The 25,127-nt window shown below is 40.8% G+C and overlaps 1 protein-coding gene across 1 annotated transcript in view; it reads right to left on the bottom strand.

The window, feature by feature from the left end:
• The window catches only part of LOC109914918 (glycogen phosphorylase, brain form), a 101,590-nt gene that overhangs the window by 33,003 nt on the left and 43,460 nt on the right, over positions 1–25,127 (bottom strand). The window contains exons 7-11 of the mRNA XM_048600667.1: positions 24,316–24,398; positions 22,517–22,660; positions 16,771–16,863; positions 14,720–14,866; positions 4,162–4,325 (exon numbers count right to left, since the gene is read on the bottom strand). Coding sequence (XP_048456624.1) covers positions 4,162–4,325; positions 14,720–14,866; positions 16,771–16,863; positions 22,517–22,660; positions 24,316–24,398 — 631 coding nt within the window. The remainder of the gene's footprint in view (positions 1–4,161; positions 4,326–14,719; positions 14,867–16,770; positions 16,864–22,516; positions 22,661–24,315; positions 24,399–25,127) is intronic.

The raw sequence follows: 25,127 nt of genomic DNA, 5'->3' as shown, positions 1-25,127 counted from the left end.
TGCCTAATGTGGAAAGTCTTCTTGGGGCCTGGGATTGGGGGGCGGGGGTACCCACATGGGCCCAAGATATGCCTGCCTCTTTGTAGGTTACGTAGAACAATCCCTCTTCCGTAGCTACACTGGCCCTAAACCCCACCTCTTTCTCCGTTACATTGATGACTGTATCGGCGCCGTCTCGTGCTCCCACGAGAAGCTCGAACAGTTCATCCACTTCACCAACACCTTCCACCCCAACCTTAAGTTCAACTGGACCATCTCTAATACCTCTCTCTCCTTCCTGGACCTCTCCGTTTCCATCTCTGCCAACCACCTAGAAACCGATATCCATTTCAAGTCCACCGACTCCCACAGCTACCTAGAATACACCTCCTCCCACCCACCTTCCTGCAAAAATGCTATCCCCTATTCCCAATTCCTTCACCTCCGCCACATCTGCTCCCAGGATGAGGCATTCCACTCCCGTACATCTCAGATGTCCTCGTTTTTCCAAGGACCGCAACTCTTCCCCCCCCCCCCCACCCACAGCGGTCGAGAACGCCCTCAACCGTGTCTCCCGCATTTCCCGCAACTCATCCCTCACACCCCCTCCCCGCAATAACAACCAAAACAGAATCCCCCTCATCCTCACGTACCACCCCACCAACTTCCGGATCCAACGCATCATCCTCTGACACTTCCGCCATCTGCAATCCAACTCCACCACCAAAGACATTTTCCCCTCCCCACCCTTACCTGCTTTCTGGAGGGACCACTCTCTCCGTGATTCCCTTGTCCGCTCCACACTCCCCTTGAGCCCCACCACACCCGGCACTTTCCCTGCAACCGCAGGAAGTGCTACACCTACCCCTACACCTTCCCCCCCTCACCCCAAGAAGACATTCCACACCAAGCAGATGTTCACCTGCACATCTGCTAATGTGGTGTACTACATCCGCTGTTCCCATTGTGGCCTCCTCTACATCGGGGAAACCAAGCGGAGGCTTGGGAACCACTTTGCAGAACACCTACGCTCGGTTCACACGAAACAACTGCACCTCCCAGTCGCGAACCATTTCAACTCCCCCTCCCATTCCTCAGACGACATGTCCATCCTGGGCCTCCTGCAGTGCCACAACGATGCCACCCGAAGGTTGCAGGAGCAGCAACTCATATTCCGCTTGCGAACCCTGCAGCCCAATGGTTATCAATGTGGACTTCACAAGCTTCAAAATCTCCCTCCTCCCCCTACCGCATCCCAAAACCAGCCCAGCTCGTCCCCGCCTCCCTAACCTGTCCTTCCACCCACCTATCCCCTCCTCCCACCTCAAGCCCCACCCCCATCTCCTACCCACTAACCTCATCCCGCCCCCTTGACCTGTCCGTCCTCCCTAACTCCCCACCTACATTCGCCTTTACTGGCTCCATCCCTGCCTCTTTGACCGGTCTGTCTCCTCTCCATCTATCTTCTCCTCTATCCATCTTCTATCCACCTCCCCCTCTCTCCCTATTTATTTCAGAACCCCCTTCCCCTCCCCCATTTCTGAAGAAGGGTCTAGGCCCGAAATGTCAGCCTTCCTGCTCCTCTGATGCTGCTTGGCCTGCTGTGTTCATCCAGCTCTACACCTTGTTATCTCAGATTCTCCAGCATCTGCAGTTCCTACTATCTCATCTACGTAACTCTTGGATTCCATTTCAGAATGTTGACGTCATGTCAAAGATGGCTATGCTCACCTCTAACCGCAAAGGTGTTTGTATTGATTTTGAACCACTGCAGTCAATGTGATGAAGATACTGCCACAGTACTGTTAGATCAGGACTGCCAGAATTTTGACCTTGCAGCAATGACGGAATGACAGTGTATGTTCAAGTCAGACCATTGTGCAGCAATGGAAAACTTAGACGTGATGATGTTCTTATGCTCTCATTTTTTTTTTTCTACATGGTGGAGGGCATAGACTTGAGAGGTGCTTCTGAAGCACTCTTGGCAAGTTGCCACAGTACATCCTGATGCAGCATACAATGCAACTATGGTGTACTGATCTGAGGAAGGGTCACCGGGCCCAAAACATCAACTCTGATTTCTCTTCACAGATGATGAACTTTTCCAGCAATTTGTTTTCGTTTCTGATTTACAGCACCAGCAGTTCTTTTGATTTTAATATGGTATATCGATGATGGATATTTAAGTCGTTGGATCAGTTGGCAGGAAACTAGATTGCTTTGCACTGGATGGCATCAGGCATCTCAGCTGGCGCTGTAGCTTCACCCATGTGAGGGTGAGTGGACAGCATTCTATCTATTCTTCACTTGTGCTACATAGATGGTGGAGATGATTTGGGGAGGCAGAAGGTGAACTATTTGCCATAGAATATCTAGATTATGATACCTTCTAATTGCGTGCGTGGCTGGTCATTTGAAGTCAATAACAGATGAAGTTAAAGAATGCAGCGATCTATGGACCATTATTTAAATGGAAAGACACTGCAGAATGCTACAGTTAAAAGGAATATGGGTGTCTCTGTACGTGAGCTAGAAGACCTCAACTACATTTCCACCCACATACTGCTTCTTGCAAAGTTCCATTCCATTCTCTCAATTCCTCTGTCTCTGTTGCATCAGTCTAATGTTATTGTCCACAATATTGCTTCCAATATGGCTTCCTTTTCCCTCAACCAAGGATTTCCTTCACTGTGGTTCACAGGATCCTCAACAGTGCTCGATTTCTACTTCTGCTCTTAGCCATTTCCTTCCCTCCCAAAACCACAACAGGGTTCACCATGCCTTGACAGGCCACCCCACAGACCTCTTGTACTCAAAGAATAATCCTCTACCATTTCCACTACCTCCAGCATGATGCCACAACCAAATATATTCTTCCCTCCACTCCCTTATGAGCATTCTACAGGGGCCATTCCCTCTGACACCTTGGTCCACTCTTCTACCACTTAACACTTCTTCACCAATCCTGTGGCAACTTCCCACGGAATTGCAAATATGTATCCCTCCTCACTGTCTAGAGCACTAAATACGACTTCCAGGTGAAGCAGTAATTAAGTAATACTTCTTTCAATCTAGACTACAGAATTAGCTACCCACAATAATGCCGACTAGGTGACTGCTTTGCAAAACATCTCCATTCAGTCCAGAAGCTTGACCCAGACCTTCAGCCTGCTTGCCACTTCGATACACCATCTCATTCTCATGCACACATTTGTTCTAGCTTTGCTACGATGTTTGAGAAGACCAAAACAAGGAATGGAGGAATAGTATCTAATTTTCCACTTAGGCATTTCACAGCCTTCAGGACTCAACACCGAGTTCAACAACTTCAGATCATGACTCGCTCCCCCACTTCAATATAATTTTCCATTCTAGTGTCTGTACCTTGTTTGCAGGATTTTAATTTCTGTCAGAACTAACCTTTATTCTTCTATAAATCACTACTTTGATCCAAAGCTTTGTCTCTCTTTGCTACAATCACTCCTTGCCTTTTGTTCTACAACACCTTTGGTCTCTAATCACCCCCTTATCCTCTAACTCTTCTCTGACCTTTCCTTATGATCCATTTGTTCTTCCCTTCCCTACCTTTTTTCTCAACAGCATGAAACCCATCACATTTGGGCTTTTCCCTTCATTTCTCAAGACTTGAAACATTAATTCTGTTTCTCTCTCCACAGATACCGCCACATTGGCAGTTTCTTCAGCATGTTCTGTTTTTATTAACTTTAAATTAGAGCTAGGCCATTTAGGGGTGAAGTCATGAAGCACTTTTCACACGAAGGGTTGAGGAAATCTTGAATACTTCAAAAAAACAAAAAAAACTGTTCAGGCTCTTCCAGAAATAGATATGATTTTACACAGCCAAGGGGACTAAAGCAATACGGCACCCAAAGCAGGTTGAAGGAATTAAGATACAGATCCAGATCCACTACTAAGTGAATGGTGGAACAAGCTTGCAGGGCTGAATGGTATACTCTTGTTCCTCTCCGCCAAGAGATCTATGGTAATTGTCAAGGCTAAACAAGCAAACAGTTTGCTACCTCTATCAGATAAAACGCTGTCCATATGGAATCTATCTAGCTAAAATGTACACTGTGAACAGAAACTCACTTAAAAGTTTAAGTTAACTCTTTCTTCCCAGGAAAGGCAATTATCTTATCTGTTGTTAGGGCTAGCACTTACACTGTATTTTTCACAATTTCTGAATGAATTTGTGCAACTCCATTAACAGCATGTGATCCAACAACGCTCAGGTGTGCCATGTTAATCCTCTTGGGATCTCCCTCTTCAATCAGAGACATACGCGTCAGGCGGTCAACATCACCAGGAAACTGTGCAGCAACGTTCTACAACAAAAAGTGAATACTTGGATTACCTGAACTAGTAGGCAATATAACAAGATTCTTTTAGTCCTTTATCCCAATTAAAGGGCTGGGTAGGCGTACTGAAAGACATCCAAATAGCAAAGTGTAGGAGAGGGAGAAAAACTCTAAAACGAGCCCTCTAAGCAGACAGGCAACATTTTTAAGATTAGATCTTTGGTAACTATGTTCTTCACTTCTCTCTACAAACTTCGAAAAAAATGAATAGGCCAAATCTGAAGATTCAATTTAGTAAGACAAGTAGGATTGATAAACGTGAACAGATTTTGATCTTGTTAATAATTTGGTGCAAGTTTTGCTAAACTGAAATGTTTTTAGCTTAGTGTAAAAACTTGTGAACAGTTACATTTCAAAGAGGTAAAACATACTTTAAGCCTGGCACAGTTCGAACAAAAAAAAAGTGTTCCAAATCCAAAACAGAGAGAATTCTGGGTTTAATCTATTTTTAGAGGGGAGCAATCCTGCTGTTCTAGATTAGTGCTCAAGCTGTGTGAGCAGAAAATCTGCAACCAGCACTGTTGCTGTATACCCTGGAGTAAATCTTCAACTTAATTGCCTGAGTAGGCATTCCAACTAGATCATTATTCTATTGACATTGAAGGGGAAAAAAAGTATATGCCTTTCTTGTAATACGTTCTATGGCACAAAGTAGGTGGAGTTGTAGTCACTGTTATAAAGTAGGAAAACACAAAGCCAAGCCACAGGTAATTTGGTGGTGAGAAAAGAAAATCAGTTGTATATAAGAGCACTTCTGGATTGTTCACAAAATCCTATAAACAGCAATGTAATAATGACTAGATCATTTATTACAGTGATTTATTTGAAGGATAAAGGGGGTCCACTGCACTCTAGATAATGGTAACGTTTTAAAGTGGTCTCCAAAGAAGTAACCAGATAAGGTATAGAATGCAGAGTTTGCTGAATAGACCTACTCACCTCCCTCTCTTTCAAGAATGAATATTTATAGGAATATGAATAATTCAAAAACTACATGTTCCGATTTTGATTTTGGCAAATAAAAGCAATTCACCTCTCCCTCTGGGGTGTTCACTGAAAGGAATCTGCTCTTAACAGTAAATCAATAGCACAAAGCAGTCTAGGGACATCTGATACTAGATTCTGGTGGGGTGGGAATGAAAACCGATGCCCTGAACAGGGGTGGGTGGGATTGTCAGGAAGGGAAGGAGTGTGGGGTACAATGAATAATATTCTTGCACCTTTATTTAGAGGCTGTGGCCTTCATTAACAGACTAAATGTTCCTGCAAGTAGGTCAGATGCCTGTCCCTTATCCCACTCGAGTTCAACCTAGAAGCTGGTGGCTTGGAGCTGCCAATCAGATTTATTTCCATTTTTTGGTCATTTAAATCCCGAGTCATGCCCAATCTAACAGCTAATCTGTATTACAGCTGTTCCTAAGAGATGCCTCTTTCACTATATACTGACAGTGGGCTTTCCCACTCCCCTACTTCCTCTTTATATGGCTTATATGGTTTACAGGTTTATATGAAACTTAATAGTGGTTAAAGCTGTAGAACGGAGGGAGAGAGTGTTGTTATTCAATACATTAGAAGTCAGATGCTTACTCAGTTCTAGAATCCAAAGCTTTCCGAATTTCTTAAAAGGAATATTGATGTTGCACTTTTACAGACTTAGAACTATCATTATTCAAGCACGTACAATCAAAACCTCAGCTCTTCTAAAACTATATTGCCTATATTTGATCCCATATAACCATCATCATTGCCTCACTGATTTAATTTGGCTTCTTGTCCCCTAATCCTTCGCTTAAATTCTCATCCTGATGTTCGAATCACACTATGTGCCAAGACCCCATCACAACACATCTTTCCTCCCCAAGCTTTGTAAATTGGGGAGCGAAGGGAGCAAGAATACACAAGAGAACTTCCTTAGAGGAACACAAAGTACTTGCTGTGCTAAAAGGCTGGAGAATGTTGCACTAAGTGAGGGGGGTGGTGTGGTGAAGCTATGAAAGAATTCAAACACAAGAATGAAAATTTTAAATGTGGGGTGCTGGGGACAGAAAGCCAATATAGTCAGTTAGCACAAGGTGGTTAGTTAGCAGGACATGATATGGGATAGGACCCAGGTTCTCAACAGTCAAAGGATCATAGGGTTCACCAAAATACAGAAAAATAATCTGCAGAATCAGGGGTTCCGCAATCTATGTCTCATTCTTATTCTCTCCAGACTTTTCAGAACCATTCAATTCAGCCAAAGGCCGTTAACATAGCCATGCCATTGATGCATGCGTAAGGCAGTTCACTGCTACAACATCTCAAAACACCCTCACCTAAACTTCAATCTGTTGCCAATTCTCCAGAGTCAAGCCTCAAACTGCTAACCATGCTCCATCTCTAACTTCTGACCTTATATTTTCAACAAGTATCACATTAAGTAGCACACAACAAGTGACAAGAGCCTTCAGAAGAGTGCATACTACTGCCACATTATTTTATCTCAATATTTTTACAATTATGCAGCTCTTCCTCGAGTCTTTCTTCCTTGCCTGGTTGATGCTCTACAATTAGAAAGCTGAAAAAGTAATTTTTTTATTTAGACCTTTCATCTCACTGAAGAGGCTTCAAGCAAAACCACATTCAATAACCGGCTCTGAAAACTATGTATATTTTGACAGCTGCGAAAAGTTTCCCCACCAGCAGCTGAGATAGCCAACTATATTCTCAATAAACTTACCCAAATTATTCTTGGAAAAATGTTAATCCATTCCATACCTATAAGTTCATGGGTCCTTTAAGAACTTCCAAGATCTAGATCCACATCTTCAAAAACTAAACATTTTTTCCTTGAGCCATAACCCATCTGTATACCAAGATACCAAGTCTTGCTGAAATCCATCCATTAGTTGTTGAGATATATTGTTTACTGATGATTAGACTAACTAGGGTTCATTTACTCTCATATTCAATGAGAAAGGTCTAAGAAACATATGGATATTCTTAATTTTATAACTAATTTGTACTTGTGCCATTTTGGACTCAAAAGAGAGTGAAACCACTGAAACAAAAACAAAGTGCTGGAGAACCCCAGCAGGTCTGAGTTCTGTGGAGAGAAAAAGGGGAGTTAGCATTTCAAGTTCAGGTGATCCTTCATCAGAACATTTGGATTCGAAACATTAACTTTTTTTTCTCTCCATTGATGCTGCCAGACCTGCTGAGTTTCTCTAGCACTTTCTGCTTTGTTTACAATCTCCAGTATCTTCAATTCTTTGTTTCAGTTTAGTGAAACCAACTGAACTAAGGCTGACACCTGCACCTGAATTAAAAGTAGGCATATTGTGCAATAAATGCTGATCTATTCTGACAGATTAGCATTCCTAGAAATAAGATGAGAAATTTCCCCACTTTAAGCCCACATACTTTTCCATTTCATGTCAGAGTAACACTCCTGACTCAATAAATATAGAAGTGTTAAAATATCACCTGATTAATCTGAACATCGGCGAAAACTGGAATTACAAACACTGCATGAACTTCAAGTGAAATCACACCAAGATTTGTTTCACTCAATGTGCCAGCAGCACTAAGAACAGTCACTCATTTACAGTTAATTGGCATTATTGCATTTGTTAAAATCAACTCTCTCACACGGTCAGACACTGCAGCCTTGATGCTTCAAATGGTGCCATCAAAACACGTGAATTGACAAACACTTCAGAAAAAACTCTTCAGGATTATAAGCCCTTGAGTATAGAGGATTAAGGGGTGGTTTATTTAAGATGCTTAATATAATTGAACTATTTAGGAACTCAGGAATGGGAGTAGGCCATTCAGTCTATCGGGCCTACTATTCTATTCAATATGGTCGTGGCTGATCAAATACCTTTCACCCACCCCATAACCCTATAAGCCATTGAGCTTCTAAAGCCCCTTTTGATAGCAAATTCCAAAGATTCACAACACAGAGTAAACTAAATCCCCCTAAATCTCAGACCAAAGTGGCAAAGCCCATATTTTTAAATTGTGTCCCCGGTCTACACTCCTGAATCAGGGGAAACCTTTATGTGCATTTATGGCAACTCTTAGCTATCCTTTTAAGCATTTTATGTTTCAATGAAATCTCTTTCATCCTTCAAAACTCAAGTGAATACAGGCTCAATTTGCCTCAGCTATCTTCATTAGGACAGTTCTACCATCTCAGAAACAAGTCTGGTGAGCCTTTGATGCACTCTATCTCTGGCAAATAATATTTTTCCTTAGTTAAGGAACCAAAGCTGCACACAGTATTCCAGGTGTAATCCAACCAAGCTCCTATACAATTAAAGGAAGACTTCATTACTCCTGTACTTAAATCCTCTTGAAATAAAGGCTAACATTCCATTGGCCTTCCTAATACCTTGCTGTACCTGCACGTTAGCCTTCAATGACTTATTGTCAAGGACAAGTAGATCCTTTCACACATCTACACTTTCCAACGTCTTACAACTTAAGAAATACCCTGCATATCTATTTTTCCTATCAAATGGACAACTTCACACTTTTCCCCCATATTATATTCCATCTATCATTTTATTGCTGTTCACTAAGCCAGTCCAAATCCTCCTGATGATATTTTATACCCTCCTCACAATACACATTCCCACTTAGCTTTGTATCATCTGCAAATGTGGAAATACTTTATTTGGTCCCCAGCTCCAAACATTGTCAACAGCTAGGATCCAAGTGCCAAATTTTGTGGTACCATCAACCTGCCAAAACAAGGATATCCTATTTGGTTGTACTCAGTTTTCTGTGTTAGCCAATCATTAATCCATTCCAGTACATTACTTTCTTTCCCACATGCTTTAATTTTTCTTACCAGATTCCTGTGGTGGGCTTTATCAAAAGCCTTCTGAAAATCCAGGTATACTACATCCATCAGTTCTCCTTTATCAATTTCATCATCATCTTCAAAAAGCTCCAGAAATTTCAACATGATTTCCAATCCACAAATCTATGATGATTTTGCCCAGTCAAATCATTATCAACCAGGTCTTTATCTATCTCATCCTTTATAATAGATTCTAACATTTCACCTACTGCCAAGGTAAGTCTAACAGGCCGGTAGTTCCGTTTTCTCTCTTGCTCCCTTCTTAAATCGTGGGGTGACATTTCCTGTCTTTCAACACACAAGAATCATTCCAGAATCTGTAGAGTTTTGGAAGATAATAATCAGTACGTTGGTAATTTCTATATCCACCTCCTTCAACACTCTGGATTGTAGATCAGCAGCAGCTTTGGGAGAATTCTGACCTTCCAGATCCATTGATTTCTCCAGTTCAATATTTTTACTAATGCCAATTGCCTTCACTTCGTCATTTTCCCAATCCATTAGGATTTCTAGTTCTGTATCTTCCTTAGTGAAAATAGACAAAAATCAATCATGTGGCTTCCTTGCCATTCCTCTATTCCTCATTATAAATTCTCCTGACTGTCTGTAATGAACCCAGATTCATTTTAGCCAAATATTTTCTTTTGACAGCTTTTACATCTGTAGCAGCTTTTACAATCAGATTTGTTGTTTATTCGATATTATATTCTATTCTCCCTTTCCTGATCAGTTTCTTGGTCCTCATCTGTTGTATTCTATCAATTGCCCAATCCTCAGAATCAGTTATTTCTGTAAATTTACAGGCTTTTTTGTTTAATCTACTATAATTGTAAAATTCTTTGTTAACCCCAGTTGACTAACTTGCTTTTGGATTTTTGACCTTAAAAGAATGTATAGTTGCTCTAAGTGTAATGGCTCCTTAAAGATTATCCATTGCCTATGTGCAGTCATGCCTTTTAACGTATCGTCCTAATCCACCTCAGCTAATTTGTACCTCGTGTCTTCATAATTTCCCTTATTCAAATTGAACACCCTTGCCTCAGAATGAAGTACCACGTGTTTGAGACATAACAGAATTCTATCATATTACAGTCACTCATCCCTGAAAATTATTTGACAAGAAGACTATTAATTAGCCCTTATCATTACTTGATCAAAAATAACATGTCCTCTAGTTGGCTCCTCAACATACTGCTCTAGAAAACCATCCTTGTGAGCAGAACCCTTGATACTCCTGTTTGTGTGCATCAGCCAGGACTCCGATTGGACCAGGTTAACAGCCCCAAATCAGGGAAATCATATTCTATGCGACCCACCTGGCTGACACTGTTCCAATCATTACAGTTAGGAAGAACTTTTTCAAACACAGATTTACGGAGAAATTACTGAGACAGATGTACGAAAATTACTGAGAGGTTCAAAAACTATGAAGTAGTGATAATGGGAGACTTAACTATCCCAATACTGAATAGGACAGTGATTGTACTGAAGGACAGGACACACCTCAGGAATAGGATCAATAAGTATCAATAGTTATTGAAAATGACAAGATGCAATTTAAAACAAAAAAAAAGTGATTGAAGGAAATCTACAATTACCACAAATGGGAGGAGGAATAAAAGGAAAATACTACAGATGCTGAAAATCTGACATAGAAATTGATTATCCTGGAAAAACGATGTCTGGCAGCAGCGGTGGAAAGAGAAGCAGAGTTAACATTGAGTCCGTAGTAGTACAGAAAAAGTCACATGGGACTCAAACCTTTAACTCTGCTTCTTTTCTATTTTGGTTGTTGCCAAAGGACTGAAAGATGTAGGTTTAATACTGCGTTGGGGGGTTTTTTTGAATCAGTATTCCAAAAGAAAACTGACAACCTCTTGGTCAAAGTAAGGTCAGCTCAGTCTAGATTTGACACAGGTAAAATGGTGTCTTGGCTTAAGTGATTGAGTTTTTTGCTGAGGCAACAGGCGATGAGATCAGTGCAGTTATGTCGAAGTGAAGGACTTCTAAAAAGGCAGGTGATAAAAGTAATACACATTAGGCTTTTAGGCAAAACTGACACCCATAGGATAAGAAACATACACAGCAACAATACAAATTTGCCCAAGGAATAAATAGCAAACTGCTGTGGTGAATAACTGTTCTTCAGACTACAATGGTAGTCCCATGATTCTGTACCAGGACAACTATTTTTGATATACACGAATGACTTGGTCCTCGGATTACATGTTACAATTTTAAAATTTTTGGACAACATGAAACTTATAACATAGTAAACATTAGGGAAGATTGGTAATGGATTGGTGATAGATACATAACAGATGAAATTCAGCACAGGTGATACATTTTGGAACGAAGAATGGAAAGAGACAATAGAAGTTTCTGTGTTGCAGTGGTAGTGCCCCTATCTTTGAGCCAGGAGACCCGCCTGCTCCAGTGGTGTATTATAACACATCCGAGCACAGATTGAAAATGGCTACACTGTGCCTCAGTAAAATGAAAAATCGTCCAAGCTGAATGGAGGGTCTCATGCAGTGCAGAGGTAGTATGCCTACCCCTGGACCAAAAGACCCAAGATCAAGGTCCACCGCTCTGTGGTATGCAACTACATCTCTGAACAGGTTAGTTAGAAAAATAGGTTAATAAAAAAAAGAAATAAAGGGGATGTTTTTGCACGAAACTTTGAAGTCAGTAGGACAGGACAGCAAAGTTCATGGAATCCTGTGTTTTATGAGTAGAAGCACGGAGTACAAAAGCAGGCAAGTTGTGCTAAAATGACATTGGCTTAAGTATGTAAGAGTCCAATTCTGGGTATCATATGTTCTTCCTAAAGTAAGACATAGAATGATGTTCCACCTGCAATGGCAGAATGACTGCTGAATTTTTAGAAGGAAATGTTGAGCTGGAGTAATTACTTAATTTAAGAACCTCAAATATGAAACATAAAAAATTGAAGCACAAATTTATTTTGTGCAAAGCTTTCAAAATCCAAATTTATTTTTCCCTTGTGTGTTTCACTTTTCCTAAAAATAGAGAACCAGGATTGTTCTTCCTCCAAAATATACAAGTTAGGGGACACCAGGAATTTTCAAATTCTGCTCTCTGCAGATAAAAGGAATATGTATTTTTAAAAAAAAAAATTAAACAAAAGTATGGGATACAATGTTCCCTAGTGCATTCTCCATGGAAACACCTCAATCAGAGTGGATTTGACAACATATCAAAACCCCCTTCTGGCGTAGTGATTTCCCCATTTTATGATATTATGGCTTTAAGAGGTGTATACTGTCCTTTTTTCTTAGAAGAGGGGTTTTAAGGCAGAGACACCGAGCTGCCTACTGAAAGCCAATAAAGTAAACAGCCTGTGAGACTTTGGGTTTTTTTTTTTTAAAAAAGTTGGAACAACAGAAGCAGCCTGAATGGGTGGGGCAAGCTCCCATAGAAGCAGGATTTTTAGTTTTAGTTTTTCAGCAGTTGTTGCTGCGGTCTTGAAGCTAGGTGGAAGCTGAAGTACATCTCTCCCTCTCCGAATTTTCTCTGGTTGTTTTCCTCCTGAACTAGACAATTTCCTGAGAGACACTTGCCTTTGTCAAAAAGGATATGTTTATGAGACATTACTATATTAAAACAGTTACTGTTGAGCAGTTAAATAATCTATTATTCTATTAAGTTTTCCAGTAGAGTTAATTTCTGCCAATTCCTTCTTTATTCATACACTATAGTTAAAATACAAAAGAAAGGTGTGTTTTGCTTCAAATCTAGTAGTTTGACTAACCAAATTGCATCTGGAATGCAACACCTTCCCTTTACCTTTAAATAAGAAAAGGTTAGGGTCTAGACTATATATTCTGAAGGGGTTTGGTCTGATCCATAATAATTTGAAATTTTGGTATTCTCGAGTTTGCCTTGCTGAACGCAAGACGAAAAGCTTCAACAGCACAGGTTTTCTCTCAGCTATAAATAAGGGCTCCTTTGTTTTTGATCAGCACTAGAACTGGTGCCTGCGATGCTGATCAACCAGAACACTGCAATTTACTGGGTTATGTTTAAAAGAGTCACAGTTCTGATCCAGTATTGTTTTAGTCTTTTATGGCACTAGTTTCTGTATAGTTAAGTTGAGAAGTATAGTCTTTGAATGCTAGTGAACGGGTGAGTGGATCAGATGCTTAAGTGGATGAGATGGTAGGTGGGTACTGGCTCGATGCGGGTATAGTTTTAGTGGTCATGGGCATAGATCTGTTTGGTTAGTCAAATAATTGGGGGGATGGCTAGGGAGGTAGTCAGTGCAAGGTTAGTTGGGTGGTTGCCGGTGAAGTTGGAAAGGTAGTAAGGTGGTCAGTGGGTTACCAGGTAGTCAGGGTCAGTCAGACTGGGTTGCATGGTCGAAGAGGACATGGTTGTAGGGAGTAGTCAGGGCAGTCAAATAACGAGGTACTCAGGTTAACTCAGGGTTAGACAGGTCAGGTCAGGGCTGATCAGTTGTGAAGATGCCTAGATGTTAGACTAGGTTCTAATCTGGCCAACATTTCCTTGTAACTGTCCAGGCATATACTACTTAACTGCTTAAAATCTCCTAGCACAGAGCTGGAGACCTTCACATAGGGGCCTGGGGAATAGAGGAATGAGTGCCAGAAATTTAAATTCCGACATTGGTGCACGTCAGGACTTCTGCATGGTCCGAACATGCCTCTTCAATCATACGTCCGATGATCCAGAGACCTGATCTGCCCAATAATTTTGCAAGTTAAAAGATTTGAGGCATATATGGAGCAAAGGTATAAGGTGAAATTGGGATCAGTCATAATCTAATTGAATAGCAGAACAGATTCAACTGGCTGAATTGCCCAAACCTATTCTTCAAGGTTCATTGTGCAGAATACCTTCAATTTGAAGAAAGTAAATATATTATGAAGTCATTATTCAGGGTAAGCCAAACCTAGGTTTTAAAAGTCTGAAGGCTGCAGAAAACACAAGAAATAAGTCAAGGCCAAACAGCTCCACCATTTAGTCGATCATGGGCTTGTCAAGGCTACTCCACCATTTAATTCGATCATGGGCTTTAAATTCACTTTTCCGCCTGCTGCCATATCCCTCAAAACACCAAAAAAAAAATGCCTGTTCCAGCTTTAAATATATTCAACAAGGACATATAACGTTCTGTGGTAGAAAATTTCAAGGCTTACAACCTTTAGGTTAAGAAATTTCTACTTAGCTCCGAATGATCATAACCTTATCATAATGGCTCGTATCCTTGTGTTTTGATTCCCTAGCTATTGCAAATAACCCCTCAGTATTTACCTTGTCACACCCCTTCAGAATCTCGCATTGTTTCAATGCATTCACCTCCTATTCCTCTAAACTGCAGAAAATATGGATCCAATTTACTCAGTTTCTCATCATATGACAATCCCCTCATTCGAGGCAATGGAAAACCGAAATAAAGAGCTCACTGAAGGAAGCAAGAGAAAGTGAGAAACAACACGCAAAATTGTGCAAAAATATTTCTTACGTCCAAATGTTTCTGGTTGATTTCATAAATTATTTGCAGGTGTCTTGGCAGAAGACGTTCAAACATCTGAACAGGCCAGCGTTCTAGAGCTTCAGGTAGCACCGTGTGGTTGGTATAAGCACAGGTCTGTTTTGTTATATCCCAAGCCTTTCAAGAAGAAATACCAAAAAAAAGATATACAGGACAAGAGTAATTTGAGACACAATAACAGTGCAAGAATAATTTGAGACGAAAATATAACGTGTTTTGATGATTCAGGTAATTGTGGTTCTATGGTTCCCACAGTTTACCACTACTGGTATTTTTAATTATCTTATGTCTAGGCCTGTTGTGGACTAATTGATAACTATTGCTTGCCATGATTGGCCAATCTACCGGGATAGTAGAAGGCAAACCAAATGGACTATGTGGACTTTGGTCTTTGTATATATTCAGTGGTTTGACTGTAAATGGTATTTTAGGCAACCATTTGAATAGATCCCAGATCCAAGTAGTCCACTTTCAACAAAAAAGGAGAATTAACAGCATCTCTGAAGTAGTTGGAAACCATTAACAGTTAATCACAAATGACAACATGAAATCACCTCTGCAGTTAAGTTGCATTATTTTAGAATCATTAATCTGGGTGAACATCTTACTTGCTTTAAGCAGCTGGTTGTAGGCCAGTGAAACCCAACTGTTAACTAATAGGAGATAGTAGAAACTGCAGATGCTGGAGAATCCGAGACAACAAGGTGCAGGGCTGGATGAACACAGCAGGCCAAGCTAATAGTCCTTTTGGGAAGGAAGCCTGCTGTTCCTATCCACAGCAATGTGGCTGACCTTTAACTGCCCTCTCAAGTGGCCTAGTAAGTCACTCCGTTGTATCAAACCTATACCCAACACAGACAGCAGCAGTTTAAGATGAAAGCTCCGACAGCCTCTCTGCTCCTATGATGCTGCTTGGCCTGCTGTGTTCATCCAGCCCTGCACCTGGTTGTCTCGGATTCTCCAGCATCTGCAGTTCCTACTATCTCTCACCATCACTTTTTCAGGATAACAAGAAATGAACAATAAATGCCAACTTTTCCTGTAATCCTTGGACCTGAAGAATGAACAGGAACTTTGTAGAGAATATTTGTAGATTAAAGACAGCCAACATTCAAACAGAAGTCTCAATCTAAAAGGTTTTCCTGATATAAATTATTACTGGATTGCTTTCTCTCCTCCTGTCTCAATTCAAATAGTTTCTGCCAGATAAGATGATACTGTGCTTCCTCAGTGTGCTGTTGACCTTCCGCCCTTCTTGAACAAAAATAGATAAAACTATTTCAGACTGCTATTTATGGCAGTTAAATTTTCAATTTCCGATTAATTTAAACATTCTGCTTTGAATAGCTGTTTTTAAATTATTCAGTCTAAGGAAGTACACACAGCACAGGCAAGGCTAGTACTTACTGGTCGTCCTTAGTGGCCTTGAAGAAGCTTTATAGATCCGAGTGGCTTGCTAGAATACTTCAAAGACTATACCACATCGGTATGGATTTAGAATTACAAGTAGTCCAGACCATGTGGAATGAAACCTGCATTCTACCAAGAACATTTATGACCCAACTGTGCTGTACTAGCCAAAAAACCAGCTGCTTAAAGGCAGGAAAGTCTTTAATGCAAGGGCATAACTGAGAGTAAGCCTCCCTGCTGTGGACGCAGGTGAAATGGAAAGACATCTGCCACAACAGACTGTGCAGGAGATATTCAGTGACAGACAAGGGCACAGTCAGACTCAGTTTATATAATTAAATAGTTTCTTGTTGGACCAAGTTTTGCTTTTAACATTCCTATACAGACATAAAAGATCCTATAGGATGAACAGTCAGCATCTCAATCTGAAATAATCCTGTGGGTCATTAAATATATCTGGCTTTGGTGATCTGGTCAAACGTATCTTTGTGGCTCAGTGCCGTCTTTCAAATTTTGACAGAAAATATTCTTGTCAAGAATCTTTGAGTGTTTTCTACATTAAAGGAATTTATTTGCAAATGGTAAAGGGAAATGACTAGTCAAACCCGTACCTTTTCCCAATCAAGCTTCTCAACATCTATTAGAATTCTCATCAGTTCAGGAATGGCCAGGGCAGGATGGGTGTCATTGAGCTGAATGGCAACCTGGGAACAAAGGAACATCAACTTTAATACATCAATAAGCTTATCAGGCTTACTCAAAAATTGGGAAGAGCACAAAGTCTGAGCAACAGCAACACACAGGTTATAAAAGCAACATTCCAAGTTCGAGTCCAGTACTGCCCATAAATTGACAATAGGATGAATGTTCATTTTCTCACTCAAGTTGAAAGCTTTATTTCCTCTGCTTGTACGCAGGGAATTTTGTTATTATTCTGTGGCACAGTAGTAGGTAGTGCCTTCCCGTCAGTCTGAAGGTTATAGTTTCATGATCTAAATCAGAGACACAAGCATAGTCTGTGCTCACACTCAGTGAAGTAAGAAGTGTAGCGACCAGTTTTGCTAAGAATGAGGAGAGAGGATTCAAAAAGGGCACAATTCTAAATGGGGTGTGGAAGTAGAGGGACCTATGGCTATGTATGCACCAAGTACTGAAGGTGGTCAGACAGATTAAGAAACTGGCTAATAAACTATGAGATCCTAGACTTTAAAGTAGAAACACAGAGTATACATGTAAAGTATAGGAGTGGGGACATCATGTTGAGGTTGTACAGAACATTGGTAAGGCCTGTTCTGGAATACAGTGTCCAGTTCTGGTTGTCCTGTTTTAGGAAGGATATTATTAAGCTTGAAAAGGTTCAGAAGAGATTTACTAGGATGATGCCAGGTATGGAAGGTTTGAGTTATAAAGAAAGGCTGGATAGGCTGGGACTTTTCCACAGGCACGTAGGAGGTTGAGAGGTTAGCTTGTAGAGGTTTATAAAATCATGAGGGCTACAGACAGGGTTAACGGTATGTGTCTTTTCTGTAGGATGGGAGATTTCAAGAATTGGGGCTATATTTCTAAGATGAGAGGGGACAGATTTAAAAAAGACATGAAGGGCAATTTTTTTTTTTTTAAAAAAACAGACGGTGGTTGACATGTGGAATGACCTTCCTGAGGAAGTGGTGGACACAGGCACAGGCACAGTCACAACTTTTAAAAGACACTTAGGTTAGTACATGAATAGGAAAGGTTTGGAAGGATATGGACCAGGAGCAGGAAGGTGGGACTAGTTTAGTTTGAGATTATGTTCAGCATGGACTGGTTGGACCAAAGGGTCTGTTTCCGTGCTGCACGTAAGGAACCTCTCTGTAAGGAACGTAGGATAAATACGTATAAACATTATCTCAGCCTTCCATGCTTCAGGAGGAGAGTGAAGGCATTACAGAGGGTGTAGAAAAGATTCATGAGAAAGGTTCCATGGATGAAGAGCCTCTGTCACATGGATAAATTGAAGCTGGAACAGTTTTCCTTGGAAAAAAGAAGATTAAAAAGGAGAGTTGATAGAGGCACCAAAAATCATGAGCTGTCTGGACAAAGTAGATACAAACAAAAGAAACTAGTAGAAAAGTTGAGAACCAGAACCAATTTAGGATGCTAAGCAAAAGTAGTAATGATGACATTGAGAACAACTTTTCCAAGCAGTCAGTGGTCAGGATACGGAATGTTTTGCCTGTGCGTGTTGGTGATGGATTCAATCATGGCTTTCTTAAAAAAAAACTGGACATTTCTCTGAAGAGAACAAATGTACAGGGCTGCAAGGAAAAGGTAGAGGAGTTAGACTCAGTTGATCTTGCAGAAGGACAGCATGCACAAAATAGGTTGAATTATCTCCTTCTGAGGTGTAAATATTCTGTGATTCAATGTTCTATACTCTAGCTGCCAACTGCAGGTGCATTTCTCAGAACTCTCAGTAATTTAATCTGCTCTTTCTGCTTGGCACAGCAACCGGCCTCATTAACATTCTGAATTCATTGATTGCAGTTTTGAAACAATTGCTTATTTATGCAATCTGTTTGACATGCTGAGTCACCACTGCACCAGTGCAGCTATTTTTTTTCAAACTATCAGACATTAAATGTGCTCCACTAACTGCAATGTGAGACAATGAAAGAAACAGGCACTGAAAAGACAGATAGAAAGGGAGAAAAGACCAGAATTATGATAACGAGGAGATTATTTTGTCCCTGAGCCTGTTCCAAATTCAAACCAGATCCTGACTGTTCTCCTACCTCAATGCCATTTCCCCATATCCCTTGATAAATTTCTAGCAATGAAAAGCTTATCAACATACAAAACAGAAACAGATAGCCTGGGGCATTAAGCCACAATAGCGCCGCTATCCATTTAGTCCCTTAAATCCTGCCCCGCCCCACTCTATCCCGACAGCCATGCAAGTTCATTTCCTTCAAGGACCCATCCAATTTTCTTTTGGACTCATTGGCCACCTCTGCTGCACAACACTCGTACAGCAAGTTCCAGGTCATTACTATTTACTGCATAAAAATTATCTTCCTCACATTCCTTGTCCAAAGCCTGAAGTCAGTCAGACAGACAAAGGAACCGATGTTCTTGGTCTGTTTCTTGTAAACAACTCAATCTTGTAAAACCCTACTGAATCTTCTCTAAAACTCCCTGCTCTTTCTCCAATCCAAATCCCTCATTCCTGGAATCATTATAATAAATCTCCTCAGTTCTTTTCAAGGACCTCACATCCTCCCTATTATGCACTGACTAGAACTAGTTGCAATACTCTAGTTGAGACCTTATCAAAGGTTTATAAAGGTTCAGTATAACTACCTTGTTTTTGCACTTGTCAAACTGATAAGATATGAAGAGAAGTCATAATTTGTTTTAAAAGCAATGCTTTATTTAAATTTTTAATTGGATTTTGCCAGACCAAAACATAACCACTGTCAAAGATGCAAGTTAATTGCTGACTGGAACTTTCCAGGCAATGTAACCAACAGGAGAAAACTCATACCCTTGGTGAAGTTTGCAGTCAACAAACCTAAAAAAGAACAGTAGATGAAAGGACTCCCCAGTAGGGTCTAGCAAACAAAGAGCTAACAAAACTCACTACGCCTGAAAAGTGGCCAATGGATAAACATCTATTTTTCTTTATTTTTAAAAACAAGGAACACGATTGTGACCAGATGCATACAAATTTCCCCATTAACTAAAGTGGCTCATGTAGGAATCTTGTTGCATGATCAAAACTCCTCCGGTCTTTGAAAAGCATTAATTATATATTTTGGAAGTCATTGCCATGTCTTCTAAGAATCAAATCTGCTATTAACATGGAGTCAAATATACAGACAACGTAACGTGTAACACCATTACCAGACTTCAAGCTTAGCTAAGCCTGCCTCAAGTCCAAGTAAGCCTCCTTGAATTGCAGTTGTAAAAGAAATTTTGTATCTAACTGAAAAGCGGACCAAGTCTCTGTGTAGCTTCATACTGCTGCATCTTTATCAACTTTAAAAGGAATTCTGAAGCTCCTGCCTTGGGAAAAAGAACTCATCTGAATCTGAGCTCTTATGGAAAAGAGCCTCATTCATTGGATTTCCAATGAATTTCCCTACTTTTCCCTTATTGGGATATACCCAGCTTGTACATAGAACAGTACAGGCCCTTCAGCCCATGATGTTGTGCCAAACTTTTACCCTAAACCCAAGGTCTATCTAACCTCCACCCCTACTTTATACTGTTATCCATATGCCTATCTAATAGCTGCTTAAATGCCCCTAATGAGGCCGACTCCACTAGCCTCTCCAGCAATGCATTCTACGCCCCTACCACTCTCGGAGTAAAGAACCTACCTCTGATGTCTCCCCTATATCTACCTCCACTCACTTTAAAACTATGCCCCCTCGTAATAGCTACCTCGGAAAAAAAAAAGTCTCTGGCTGTCTACTCTATCTATACCTCTGATCATTTTGTACACCTCTATCAAGTCACCTCTCATCCTTCGTCGTTGTAAAGAGAAAAGCCCTAGCTCTCAACCTTTCCTCGTAAGACCTCTATTAATGAAAGCTAACACACCATACGCCTTAACAAATCTATCCACCTGGATGGCAGCTTTCAGGGAACTGTGGACATGAACCCTGAGATCCCTCTGCTCCTCCACACTGCCAAGAATCTTTCCGTTAACCCTGTATTCTGCTTTCAAGTTTGTCCTTCCAAAATGAATCCCCTCACGCTTTTCAGGGTTAATCTCCATCTGCCACTTCTCAGCCCAGCTCTGCATCCTCTCAATGTCCCTTTGTAACCTAGAACAGCCCTCCACACTATCCAAAACTCGACCGACCTTCATATCATCCGCGAACTTACAAATTTACTTCCACTCCTACATCCAAATCATTTACAAAAATCACAAACAGAAGAGGACCCAGAATAGATCCTTGTGGTACACCACTCGTAACTGAGCACCATGTTGAATATTTTCCGTCCACTACCACCCTTTGTCTTCCAAGGCTCAGCCAATTCTGAATCCAATCTGCCACATTTCTCGCTATCCCATGCCTCCTTACTTTCTGCGTGAGCCTACCATGGGGAACCTTATCAAATGCCTTACTTAGTTCCATGTATACCACATCAACTGCTCTACCTTCATCCACGTGTTTGGTCACCTCTTCAAAGAATTCAATAAGGTTTGTGAGGCATGATCTAACCCTCACAAATCCATGCCGACTATCACGAATCAAACTGTGCCTATCCAAGTGATCATAAATCCTATCTCTCAGAGCCCTTTCGAATAATTTGCCCACCACTGAAGTAAGACTAACTGGCCTATAATTTCCCTATTCCTTTTTTGAACAGGGGAATGACGTTTGCCACTCTCCAATCTTCTGGCACTATACCCGTGGACAGTGAGGACGAAAAGATCATTGCCAAAGGTCCTGCAATCTCTTCCCTCGCTTCCCATAGAATCCTTGGATAACTCCCATCAGGCCTGGGGGACTTATCTATCTTCAAGTTCCTCAAAATTCCTAGTACATCTTCCTCACTAACATCCATCTCCTCTAGCCTACCAGCCTGTTTCACACTGTCCTCCCCCACAACTAGGTCCCTCTCAGTTGTGAATACCGAAGTAAAGTATTCATTAAGGACCTCTCCTATCTCTTTAGGCTCTGTGCACAAATTCCCTTTACAATCCTTGATCGGCCCTACCCTTTCTCTGGTCATTCTCTTATTCCTCACATACGTGTAAAAAGCCTTGGAGTTTTCCTTGATCCTATCTGCAAAGGTTTTCTCATGCCCCCTTATAGCTCTCCTAAGCCCTTTCTTCAGCTCTTTTCTGGCTAACTTGTATCCCTCTAGAGCCTTTTCCGATCCTTGTTTCCTAAACCTTACATAAGCATCCTTCTTTCTCTTAACTAGTCGTTCGACCTCTCTCGAGAACCAAGGCTCCCTCACTCGACCGTATCTTCCCTGCCTGCTAGGGACAAACCTATTGAGCACACGCGGTATGCATTCCTTAAACAATCTCTTGTAGGTGAAAGATCTCCTTAAAGATTACTCATTGTCTGTTGGTCTTTGATTATATTTCACTCTGGCTCAATTCACTCATCTTTTTGAAATTAACCTTTTTCCAACTTGGAAATTTTATTTTAGATAACTTCTTGCTGTTCTAAATAATGAATCTATACCTTGCAATAAGATATATGATCCCTCTTACTCAAATACTTCCACACTGACACTTGATCCACCTGATCCACCTCAATCCTCAGCAACAGATCCAGCAATTCCTCCTTCCTAGTTGGATTGTGCTCCGATTAAATTCTGTTAAGTCTTCAGCCTTGGGCAACTTACCTTGTCTGGGAAAGTTTCAAATGAAGTGCGGACTGGATCCCGACAACCAAACTTTGAAGACTTGAAGCGACGGATTATGTCCTGGAGCGAGGCTGCTACCACAAAGTATTCTTGTTTTAAACGGAGCTCTTTACCTTCAAAGAACTAAATGGTTGACAATTTTAAGAGTCATAAAACTTTCTGTCACAAAGTCAATAACAATGTAAGCAAATGCAATTCAACAACTACATAGTCTTGCCACATAACATGGACTCAATCATTGTGGGTGGGAGTTGCTCAAGAGGCGTGGGTGACTCTGAAGCACCTTCACATATTACATGATAATCATTTCATACAGGAAATGATCTTTGGCATCTCTAACCCCTCTACTCAGGCAACTTCTTTGGTGAATTTCTCGTGAGCCTGAATTTCACTCATTCACGTGAAAACATCCAGCTACTTCTTGAAACTTCTTGTTCCATCTCTGATGGTAGTAATTTGTTCCAAAAACTTATCACCTACTACCCCTTTGGTTAAAAAGAAATTCCCTCTTGCATTTTGTTGTTCTTAGTTTATAAATATGACCCCAATTCTGAAATTCCGTACACAGTAGAAAAGCTCACTTGAATCCTAGTTGTCAAAGCCTTTCAAAATACTAAACGTCTGTGACATTCACTCGCAGTATTTTCTTTGAGGAAAAAAAGGATGGGTTGCATTCCTTTTCTCCCCAGTGAGATTTAAATTGTAAAATTGATCCAAGGTCACAATATTGGGACTAGTATGTTCTCTAACACCACTACTGATCTGATCTTTTCAGTTCAGGATTTTAAAACCAGAATTCAAGCTCTCTAACTCTCGCCACATCACCAATTCAGGCACCCAGGTTATAAATCCAATGATATAATCGGGATACTACTGTGACCTATGTTAACAGACCTGAGGTCACACCTATTTTGACTGCTTTCCTCAAGTGCCAAGGCCAAACTTTCCAAGAAGGCCACCACAGAAGATCAGCATGTGTTCCTTGTACACAAGGACGGGCCATCACTAAATGTCCACTCAGTTCCTTAGAATTAAGTGAAGTGCAAGGCAAACATATTATTCATCCTGACTGTTCTAGGTTTTGGTTTATGCACAACATGATACCCTTCTTGCTCTCCTTCAGTTAACACTACGAGCATATTCTCCAATTCCTTCCTCTTTAAAGATGCTTAGCTAGCCTCCCTTTAAATGCATTGATGCTATTCACTTCACTTCAATTACTAGGGGGTAGGAGGGACCCAACACGGTCATCATAACTGCTGACAGCAGAATGTCAAATAGATGAATTAATAAGCCACCTAAAAGGTGATTACCCCACAAACATCAAAACTAGTCACCCTCCTGCTGCTGCTTCCAAGCCAACCCCTGCCCACACTCAGCTATTTCCGGAACTCCAGCGGTTATCCTCGTTGAAGAACACAGAACATATAGGCAGCAACAGCCATTGTTCCCAATGGTGCTGCCAGCATTGGTAAGCTGATGGCCCCTGATTAGCTGGCAGCTTCTCGGTGTGGGATTTCTACTATCGTTGGTGTTGGCGAACATTAGTTCCAATATTGTCCAGTTAAGTTCCTGATTGCACTTAAATAGTGTCAGGCCTTCCACACAGCACTGTCAGCAGGGGCTCCCACTGGATCTCTCTCAGTGGGTTAAACACTTGTGACAAGAAACAAATTTTGCTCATTGTTTAGAGGAAATGGAGTTGGGGTGTACAGTAAAGTTTGGAACAAACTGTTAAAAGTAGAAGTTTTATAAAAGGTAGTGGATGGCATGCTTACATTGTCATTGGGGTACAACACTCGGGATATATTCTCAGCCAGGTTTCGATCCAACACAGCTTGGATGTAATCACCAACATTAACTATTAAAACAAAACACACAGATGTTCTCCATTTAAGACCACCAAAAATTGATCATAATTTCAATGCAGAAAAAGAAAAACCCTCATAAACGCTATTACCTTCTTATCTTAGTAGTGGCTAAGTTGATAGCACTCCTTCCTCAGATGCAGAAGATTATGGATTCAGGTCCCGTGGCAGAAACTCAAGCGGTTAATATATACTCCCAATGTATTACTGAGGAAGGGGAGGTACTATTCTTCAGATGAGATATTAAGTTATCATGTACCAACAGTTTTGTTTCTTCTTATCAGGTTATGGTGCCAACAAAGCAACTCTTCCATTGCCAACTGCAACTGTTCTAACAAAAATACTTCTGCAGTAATTTGCAACGAGGTACAATTTCACATCAAAATACTACATGAGAAAAAATTGAAATAATTTATTTATAGGACATCTTTCAAGGAATGTACATTGATAATAATAAGTTTCTCAACCTCAGGGCTTCTCAAAGCACTTTGTAACTAATCTATTTTCACATCATCGTCACTGTGATATTGCAGACAAAGCAGCTGGCAATTTGCACACAGCCAGGCATCTAAATCGACTGAAGTCAATGGGAGAGATAGTAGGAACTGCAGATGCTGGAGAATCTGAGATAACAAGGTGTAGAGCTGGATGAACACAGCAGGCCAAGCAGCATCATAGGAGCAGGAAGGCTGACGTTTCGGGCCTAGACCCTTCATCAGAAA

Source organism: Rhincodon typus, chromosome 9 (genome assembly GCF_021869965.1).
Source record: "Rhincodon typus isolate 14 chromosome 9, sRhiTyp1.1, whole genome shotgun sequence".
Taxonomy (NCBI): domain Eukaryota; kingdom Metazoa; phylum Chordata; class Chondrichthyes; order Orectolobiformes; family Rhincodontidae; genus Rhincodon; species Rhincodon typus.
The sequence above is the reverse complement of the archived record's forward strand: the minus strand, read 5'-3'. Positions and strand labels throughout refer to the sequence as shown.